General features: G+C 31.1%; 1 protein-coding gene across 1 annotated transcript; it reads left to right on the plus strand.

Annotated features, from left to right (window-relative positions):
- Positions 1–2,462: 2,462 nt before the first annotated feature.
- Positions 2,463–4,738, plus strand: LOC120089492 (probable glucuronoxylan glucuronosyltransferase IRX7). The gene is made up of 4 exons (XM_039046980.1): positions 2,463–2,991; positions 3,072–3,430; positions 3,525–3,775; positions 3,877–4,738. The coding sequence occupies exons 1-4, from the start codon at positions 2,703–2,705 to the stop codon at positions 4,340–4,342; spliced, it is 1,365 nt and encodes a 454-aa protein (XP_038902908.1). The 5' UTR covers positions 2,463–2,702; the 3' UTR covers positions 4,343–4,738.
- Positions 4,739–10,202: the final 5,464 nt, after the last annotated feature.

The raw sequence follows: 10,202 nt of genomic DNA on the forward strand, positions 1-10,202 counted from the left end.
ATTTTTTTTTTCTGAGGAAAATTTGAGTTTGGTGCAAAATTAGAGGGCGAGTCTATTTCTTCTTCCATTAATTAGAACGAACTCAAATTAATAATAGTAAATAGAAAATGGGGAAAAAATAGCAATAAAATTAGAAAATTGAAGAGAGAGAAAGAGGAAGGGAATATTAAAGTGTGTGCATGTGAATTTTTGCAGCTTTGCCTTGCCGTGCACGTGACTTCATTTGCAAAACAATCCATTTTTTAATGGCCATATACAATCTAACAACATATTCGTATTCACAAGAACAAAATTAAAGAACACAATAGTAAAAAAGAAAGACTTATTGTTACAGTCTCTTTGGAAGTTTTGATAGTATGTCCATATCCATATTAAATTTACAGATTTGATTAAAAAGCTTAAATTTATAAGCTATGATAAATTTAACCATACAAAATTTAATGTTTAATTTTTTTTTCAAAATTTCAAAATATATGTATAACTTAAATTTCATGAAATTAACAAAATAAAAACAGTGCCTATTTGATTGTCAATTCAAATTTTGTTTTATATTTTTAGATTCATTGAATTCAAAGTACTTGAATGAAAACTCGGATTCTATTTTTAAAAATTATTTCTGAATTATGTGATTCAAATTTTTTAAATTCTTAGAACAACGTTTTTGTATTTTCAACGTATCCAGATTTTGAATTTTAAATTTTAAAATGTAAATTATATTATATAAAAATAAAAACAATTCAAAATACAATATGTTAGATTATAAACTTAATTATTTTTAGATTAAAAATGTATTATGTAATGTATTATAATTATATAATAACTTTTTTTGAAAAATGAGATTTATAATTATATAATATTATAAAATAATACTTAATACATCTTTTTACATAAAACGTATTTATAAATAAATTAATAATATTTTATTTGTCAACTAAAGTTATTTATGATTTATAAATTAAATACATTTAAAATAATTGTTTAAATTAAAATTTAATGTCTAAATGTATGAACTTTATTTCTAACCTATATAAGTTCGTTCGTAAAAGATGTTGTTATAATAATGAAATAATGGGTTGACGTGTAAAAGTGAGAACTTATAATCATTAGATGCATTTTTTTTTGGGAGGGTTTTAAGAAAGAATCTAAAAAGTAATTTAAAAGGCATTGAATTTGATTTTGTTAGCTTAGACTAACATCGAAACATCACAAAAACGCTGCGTATTTGATTGGCAATCATCACAGTCTACATTTATTTACATCCAATTCACAAACACATAGTTTCAAACCAATACATAATAAATAACTAATTAAACTTTGATTAAGCTAGATCTGAGTTTAACTTTACTATAAAAAGAATTCCCGTGTCTCCTGTACCTATTATTCACATGGAAGACATATACAATATAAAATCGTACACAATTATTTATTCAAAATTAACTTTGATATTTCATAAATATATAAAAACCACCCTTTTGTGTTTAAATTTTTTAGACCTTCCAATGAAAAGTAAATCTAGAATGGTAAATGGTACAGTGGTTGTCTTAAAACGAAATTATAGATAATCGCTCAAATATTTTAGATTTTTATTTTTATTTGAAATTATAGATTTATTCTTCAAAGTTTTTTTTTTTTTTTTTTTTGAAATGTTAGCATATGAAAAGTTGAGAATACAATCACTTTAGAAAGAATAAAAATAGTTTTGAAATAAAAGAGAAAGGACTAATATGGAATTAATTTTTTGTAAATGTATTTCATATTTTAATGGAGTTGACATCGACACAAACGTAAATGAATAATTTTATTATATTGTGAAAAAATCATAAAATATAAAAAAAAAAACCAACGAAAACAAATATAACATATTACTTTGTTTAAACACCACAAACGGCTTACTTATCAATTACATTATTATTTTATCAGTATTTTTAATGATTGTTTTGTTAAATTAAGTTAACAATATTTGTGTCGACATCAATATAATATATATATATATATATTTAATTTAAGGAAAGATTTTTTTATTAGATTTATCCAAGTTTGCAAGTACAATTCTTTTCTTTAACATCCAGCCTTTTCATCGCGGCTGTACATTTTATAAATTTTAGTCCCTTTTTAAAAAAAGAATAAAAAATCGTTAAATTCAAATTGAAATTAAAATATTATTAAAAGTTTCAAAGGAGCTGTCATGCTTCAACTGAACAAAGCTGTTTGTTTCTCGGGAAAAGTATCCCATTTGTTTAATAATAAGAAAGAAAAAGAAAATTAAAACAATAAAATAAAAAGAAGAGCTTTATTGATTAAATGCATGTATAAGATCTGCTAATTAGATTATAAGAAAAAGCCTTCCATTTTGACTAAAAAGTACACCCTCCAGGCAAACTTAGAATAAAGTTCCCGAGGGTATTTCCGTCTCTACAGTCCTCAAAATCTTAAAAAAGAGTGGACCCGTCGTCTTCGCCGATTCCTACTCTGTTCTGAACAAAAACATTTTCTCCTCATCGCCATTTCTCTGCAACTATTCGATTTCTTCAAAATCTCTTTTAAATTCCTTTTTTCTTTCGCTTGTCATCTAAAAACGAAACCCCACCAAACCCATCTCTGTTCCTTTGGCTCTACTCCATCGTAGACCAGAAACCGAAAGCTCTGCCCCAACTAAAATCGTTGGGTATTCGTTTTTTTCTGGTAGAGAGATATTAAATGAGATGGAGTCTAAAGCATTCCCCAGAAGGAAGGGATTTTATGTGAGAATGAAGCTCTTTCCTCACAAAAATTACAGAGCTCAAGAGAAAAGCTTCTTCATTAGATATTACAAATGGGTTCTTTGGGTTTCTCTTTCACTTTATTTTTTTACTTCTTATTACATCAGTCATAACCACAAACCCCATGAAACCACAACTCCAATACCCAAAACCCACCTTACGAATTCCAAATCTCGAGCTCTCATCGAGTCTTCCAATAGCACATTCCTCCACCAAGTACAACAAAATCAAGGTCCTCCAGCAGCCTCTGTTTTCTCCTCTGTTTTTTCCTCTGTTTTCTTTTTCCTTATACGATTGTTTTTTGTGATTTAGGATTGTTGGAGTTGAAGGTTTTTGTGTATGATTTGCCACCGAAATACAACGTGGAGTGGCTCTCGAATGAACGGTGTTCGAACCACTTGTTTGCTTCGGAGGTGGCCATTCATAGAGCTCTTTTGAACAGCGATTACAGGACATTTGATCCACTTGAAGCCGATTTTTTCTTCGTCCCTGTTTATGTTTCTTGCAACTTCAGCACCATCAATGGCTTCCCCGCCATCGGCCATGCTCGTTCTCTCATTGCCTCCGCTGTAGCCCACATTTCCTCTCAGTACCCCTTTTGGAATCGCACCAATGGCTCCGACCATGTCTTTGTTGCATCTCACGATTTTGCCTCTTGCTTCCACACCATGGTAATCAATTAAACAACCCCATCTCAAGAAAATGAAGCTTATTTCCACATTAGTTTAATTTTAACTTTTTTTTTTATTTCGTGTAATTTTTCAGGAGGATGTAGCTATAGCAGATGGAGTACCATCGTTCTTGAAAAACTCGATTATATTACAGACATTTGGAGTAAATTACAAACACCCATGCCAAGATGTTGAGCACGTAGTCATTCCACCGTATATTTCGCCGGATTCTATAAAGAACACTCTCGAGAAGTCGCCGGTGACTGACCGGAGAGATATTTTTGCGTTCTTTAGAGGGAAAATGGAGGTGAACCCCAAAAATGTCAGCGGAAGATTTTACAGCAAGTAAATGTTTTTTGTTTTTTTACCTTTTTCCCTAATAATCACATTTCCCTAGGTAAATTTCTATTTATCTCATGTGCGGGTTTGTGGGTTCTTGGTTTAAGGAAGGTGCGAACAATGATCTGGCGAAAATTCAACGGCGACCGGAGATTTTACCTGCAGAGGCACAGATTTGCCGGTTACCAGTCAGAGATCGTACGGTCAGTCTTTTGTTTATGCCCACTGGGGTGGGCCCCATGGAGCCCCAGGCTGGTTGAGTCCGTGGCATTGGGTTGCGTGCCGGTAATAATAGCGGACGGTATCCGGTTGCCGTTTCCTTCCGCCGTAAATTGGCCGGAGATATCAATAACCGTGGCGGAAAAGGATATCGGGAAATTAGGGACAATTCTCGACCACGTGGCAGCTTCCAACCTTACTACTATCCAAAAGAACTTGTGGGACCCAAGGAATCGGCGGGCCCTGCTGTTCCACAATCAGGTACAAGAAGGCGACGCCACGTGGCAGGTGATTCGTGCACTGTCGGAGAAGCTGGATAGGTCGCATAGACGTTCGAGGGCTTTGAACCAATAATACCACGCCACGCAATCAACTTGTGGGGCTGAGTTTCGCACTAAAGGATGCACTCTTTCCTACGTGGATATGGAATACAGCTGGAGTTTGCATGAAACTGGCCGTAGAGTGAAGAATAGTTTTATTTCATTGGTGATGGTGGGGCCCGGATACAGCTGGTCAAGTATACATCCGGGATTTTAATATTGAGGACGTGGCAGCACAGGATTGGATAGGCTAATCAAGCAAATATAATAACAACAGATACATGTGAATGAGGGATTCTTTTTTCGCCGTTGAAATAACTATAATATTAATGAGAGCCCAATAAAACAAGGATGGCTGTCGCTGTGTAAATTTCCGAATAATGCAAACAAATAAATAATTCATGGAGATTTTCTTCTCTTTTTTTTTTCATTTTTTAATCTTTTTAAAAAAATTATTGAAAATTAAATGGGTTTTTTTCTTCATAATATATATAAAAAAAATTGGAAAAATATGGTGGTTTTAAAAATGCAATAAATAAATAAGGGAAGTTGGGGGGTGGTGGTGGATGGTGAGTATAATGTCAGAGAAATAAAAAGTGGGATATTTAAAAAAAAGGCAACAAAGTTTTTTTTGACAGCGGGAGAGTGTCAGAACTTTGAATTACACAATCGTGATTTTGTCGGATTCTTAGTGGTCGTGTCAGTCGTGGTCAGTTCACTCACGGAATTATTTTTACCTAAACTTTAATTATTCGTGTACACTAATATAGTAGATTATACTTTGTATATTACAGTTGATTATTTATTGACATTAATATTACTATTTGAGGGGAAAGTAGTATAGCACTATTTTATTCTAGTTGTTTAGAAATTATTATTTGGAAAGCAGTTTCTCTATTCTTGCAGGCATATTAAATACACCAAAATTATTGCTTCTGAATATGTCAGTCATTTACATTCTTAATTGAATTTGTGATTATTTGGATAATCAACCACTTTTTTTCTAATTTTATTTTATTTTATTTAATCCAACTTTTCTTCCTTTCAAGTGGTAGTGATATGGAAATACTTTTAATGCAAGTACTCTTAACAAAATCCTAATGGTTACTTCTGCAAGAAGTAGAAAATATGGTTAACAAAAAAAAAATGAATGATTCGTATCAATACTACTAAATTACAATTTTTTTTTTCAATGACTCAATCATAACTTCAAAATCAAATAAAATATGATTTTGAATTTGTGCAACCTTATGTTTGATGATCTCCTAAATTTTTGCTAAACACTCATGATAATAAAATCATTGGCAATTATTAGAATTGGAACTAAAATTTGAATGAATTTTCAATATAAAGTTTAGTCTCTCAAGCTTTATGTTTTCTTTGTATTCTTCTATTTGGAATGCATGTTTTTAGAACTTTCAATCTAGTTTGATTAATTAGATTGTGGAGAGTTCGAAATCTTGAAGTTAGAAATAAGTTCTCTTATTTATTTATTTATTTTTAATCATTATCAATATTTCAAGCCAAATTTGTTTTAGCTTTCTTGAGATTGTTACATTTTTTTTCTTTTATTGGAGGTTATTCTTATTATTGTTGTGGGGATTCACCTGAAATAGGGGGTTCTCATAGTGGTTGAGATAGTTCTTTTTATCAAAAAAAGTGGGTGAAAATTGCCTATAGAGATTGATGGTCCAAATCTTGGATATTTGGCATTACATTTTACTTTAGGACATTGTTTTGTTTTAGAATTTACTATTTTAAATTTCATTAATTCGGTTAAATTTGGCAAATATAAGAGAGAATCAATAATTAAAAATTAGAAAGTTGCACAAACGACTCTTGAACTATGTGACTAGTTACAATTACCCCCTAAACTTGTAATTTGATCAATTACCTCTTGAACTATGCTGTTTTTTTTACCATTACACTCTAAGCTTTTAATTTGATTAACTAACCCCTTGTGGTTTTTTAATTGTTGCAATCAACCCCTACGTTAGCATTGATATAGATATATTTGTAATATTAAATTTTATCTGATGTTTCTAATAAATGTCAAGTGCATATGTTTGGTTACTTTTCCTTAGTAAGAGAAGGCTTTCGTATGATATTAGGGTTGCAACGTCATCCAAGAAGCTCAATTTTGCAGTTCAATCTCCTCTGTTTTCCGGTGTTCTTCGCAGCAGTATTAGCCATGAACGACACAAACTAAAACAAAGATAAGGCCATTCGCCCTGATACCAATTGAAGAGATTAAATATCAATATGGAAGCGATTGATCATTCTATCTTTGAATTGAGATTGGAAAAATAAAAAATGATTTTTACAGAAACATAAATTAGGCTAAGCATAGAGATTTTTCAATTTAGAAAAATTAGACATTAATAAAAAAAATACCTTTGTAGAACCAAAAGCTTTAAGCAATTCCTCAAACGTCATGAATGAAGTTACTGTGAAATCCCAAGAAATTTTCCACCAATAAGAACACCACAATTTAGAGTCCTGGTTAGGACACAAGGAATTGAAGTGTGGGCTTCAAACAGATTTCTAGAGAGAGAAATTTTCCTATCTGAAATTTTAGAGCATAACTCCCTCCTCCCTACGTTTTCCTAAAATAACTCCCTAATGGGGAGTTATTTAATTATATATTAATATAATTTTTATAACGTGGTTAACTAAGTATTAATAACCATCTTATATGCATTTATAATCATATTGTAATGCAACCCCCTCGTTTAACCTATAGTTTTTAATATGAATCAAATTCATATTAAATATTAATCTATAGTATAAAAACTATTTAGAATATTTGAATCTTATTCAAATATTTCTCTCACATATTATATAGTTTTAATTATAAATCATATTTATAATTAATTATATATTATAATGCATCAACATGCATTTTATATTATATTATTCAAATTAATGCAATTAATTACTTAAATTCCCATAAATAATTTGAACAATTCAAATTACTCAAGAAAAAATTATTCCTTGTTTCTATCCTTAGTGAGCTAACAAAGTGACCTATTAGACCTATAGATTAAAAGCTTCAATTATTTGAGATTAACCAACTAAACTCTTTAACTGGATTAATTAATATTCATTAACTGTCAGTCACTCCACTAAAGATCGATAGTTGCACACTTCGCACTGTAGATATATTTCTGTCCATTGGATATAACCAACCAATAGTAAGTTGGCATTCACAAATTGCTCGTAACCACAACTGAGTCAAAATTACTATTTTACCCTTATAGCTACATCCAACTCTTTAAATGCCATTGATTCCTCTAATGAACAATCAATTTATAGTCCAACTATAAACTAACCTCTCTTGAACCAATGAGAGGGTGAGACTTCATTGTTCAAGACCTTAAATCATGATAAAGTAAATATACATACAACGAAAGAAATCAGAATCAATAAACACTCTAATTACACTTAATTTGAGTTTAAAAAACATGCAAGAAAGATTCTCATAGAAGATGGTTTCAAAAAGCTATACTTTTGATGAATCTCTGTAAATCTAGCTCCTATCCACGAATTAGATCTCCAATCACCAGTAGACCACCACAATGATATTCTCTACTATCCTCTGACTTTGATTGAGAGGTGGAAACTCAAAATGAGGTCAATGAGGTGAAAGGAGAAGAGGGTTTGAGAGAAAGTGGATAATTTCAAAAAATTCTGAAAAATGAATCTTTTAAAGAGTTAATTCATGCAAGCACTTTGTTAATCAACTTAGTGACACTTCATAAACCACTAACAAAGTGGACTTAGGTATTAATTCATGGACAATTCCACTCAAAATCAATTTTTTGGGATGTTTCCATTTTCAATCAAATAATCAATTTAATTTTGATTTTGAAACTAATTTTGATTTTATTCTAAAATCAAATTAGACAAAAAAAAAAAAAAACACAAATTCAATTCTGAATTTGAATTTAACAAATTAAATGATTTATTTAAAATTTTAATTAATTAAATATATTTAATTAATCAAATAATAATTTAATATCAAGTATTAAATTAATTAAACAACTATTTGATACATGAATCTTATTCATGTTAATCAATATTCAAATCAATATTTGAATATTTTAATCTTTCTAATTTACATTTTAATTTCACAAATTTAAACGTTTTAATTATATTAAATATAATTAACCAAACCCTAAATTGAATTTGAACATTTCAAATTCAAAACCCTAATTTCGATTTTGAACATTTCAAATTCGCTCAATTCGTTATTCCAATGAGTAATTTTACGAACTAGTAAAGGGACTTTATGGACCTACAGATCATGAGCTCCAAAGATTTGAGATTAATTGGCTAAACTCTTTAGACTAAATTAATCAATATTCGTTAACTATCGAGACACACCACTATAGCTTGATAGTTGCACTTTCCTTATTGTAGATATATTTCTGTCCAGTTTAACCATAATCAGTAAGCTGGCCCTTCACAGGTTGTTCGTATTTACAGCTAGGTCAAAATTGTCATTTTACTCCTGTAAATACATCTTGCTCCTTAAGTTCCCACTGATTCTCTATTGAACAATTGGTTTATAGTCCACCTAATAAACTATATCCATCTCGGCCATGAGAGGGTGGGGCTCCTTTGTTCAAAACCAGGAGTCAATACTTAAGGGAACGACCTGTCTGCTAACCCTAAATTGGGTTGAAGTGAATTCCATCTTGCAGAACTATGTCCCTAGCTATCTATCTGATTTTATCCCCAAAATGGGAGGTTTATTGAGCAGTGTTGTTGAACTATTCTCACCTATGCAGATTTAAGGACAATCCTAAATAAACAGAAATTCACAGTTAGCTCAGGATGAGAACTACTCTCATCTATGCAATCTATGACAACTTTGTTTACTTCTGACAATCATGTCTAGGACATGTTCTCTAACAGAGATTCCTTTTTTCATACGACAGTTATAGATGTACTTGATGGCATCATGTTTAAGGGAGAAGGATTTCTATGACATCTCCGCAAAGATTCCATAATCTGTTTAGTGGTATGCATGCGATCATATTTCTTCACCGAAATATCAGATATGCTGGCAAGAATACTATCCTTTGTCCACCTGCTATATGCTTTTCGAACAGTTCGGTTTGCATTTGAGCTGGGGTTTGGAGGACATTCCTCAATTAAAATGAACCTCATATTATCTAATACTAGTACTATATTCAGATTCAATTTCCATGTTCCATAATTGTCCACAGTAAGTTTATTAGAATCCAATAATTGTATTAATGAGCTAGTCATTTTAAAAATATAAATAAATTCTATTAATGAATTGCTCTTAAATCCAATCATATTTTAGCAAAGTAATAATGTACCTAAATTTCATATTTTATTTGCAACGATACTATAATGAGTCAGAATAAGTGCTATCGAGGGGTAGTAAAATACTTCTTCACTGAAACAAGACATTCTTGACTAAATACTAATTCCAGAATAACTCATAGACCTATAGTCATTTAGTTACCGTTTTTGGTCAAGAACTTACAAACACTTAGTAATTCTCGTAAGCGTAACCCTTCATTTTCAGGTCTCAAAGGTTGGCCCTAACAATGCTACCAAATTGGAGAGTCAAGGTTGGGAATTGACCTAAGAAATCCTATCCATTTATGAAGTTTTGGATTTTTCCGAATCTCATATTACAACCCTTCAAGGGGATAGTCGTTGTAAAAGACTAGCTTATGTTGCATAAAAACGACAAGCAAGCACAACATAGGAATCTCATGGTCCAAACTAATGGAAGAGACCGCAAGACACGTTAACACATATCCTTCACCCACTTACTATGAACTACTTCTCCTATTCACTTTGCTATTGACCCGTGAAAACACTTTCCCAATGGAAGTCACTACTAAGATGAC

Source organism: Benincasa hispida, chromosome 10 (assembly GCF_009727055.1).
Source record: "Benincasa hispida cultivar B227 chromosome 10, ASM972705v1, whole genome shotgun sequence".
In the NCBI taxonomy this organism is placed as follows: Eukaryota; Viridiplantae; Streptophyta; class Magnoliopsida; order Cucurbitales; family Cucurbitaceae; genus Benincasa; species Benincasa hispida.

What these genes read in the sequence shown, in the direction of transcription:
- LOC120089492 (XM_039046980.1), top strand. Translation starts at nt 2,703, where the DNA reads ATGGAGTCTAAAGCATTCCCCAGAAGGAAGGGATTTTATGTGAGAATG. An exon ending in CCTCTTGCTTCCACACCATG is followed by an intron (nt 3,431 to 3,524) that starts GTAATCAATTAA and finishes GTAATTTTTCAG; the next exon opens with GAGGATGTAGCTATAGCAGA. An exon ending in AGCGGAAGATTTTACAGCAA is followed by an intron (nt 3,776 to 3,876) that starts GTAAATGTTTTT and finishes TCTTGGTTTAAG; the next exon opens with GAAGGTGCGAACAATGATCT.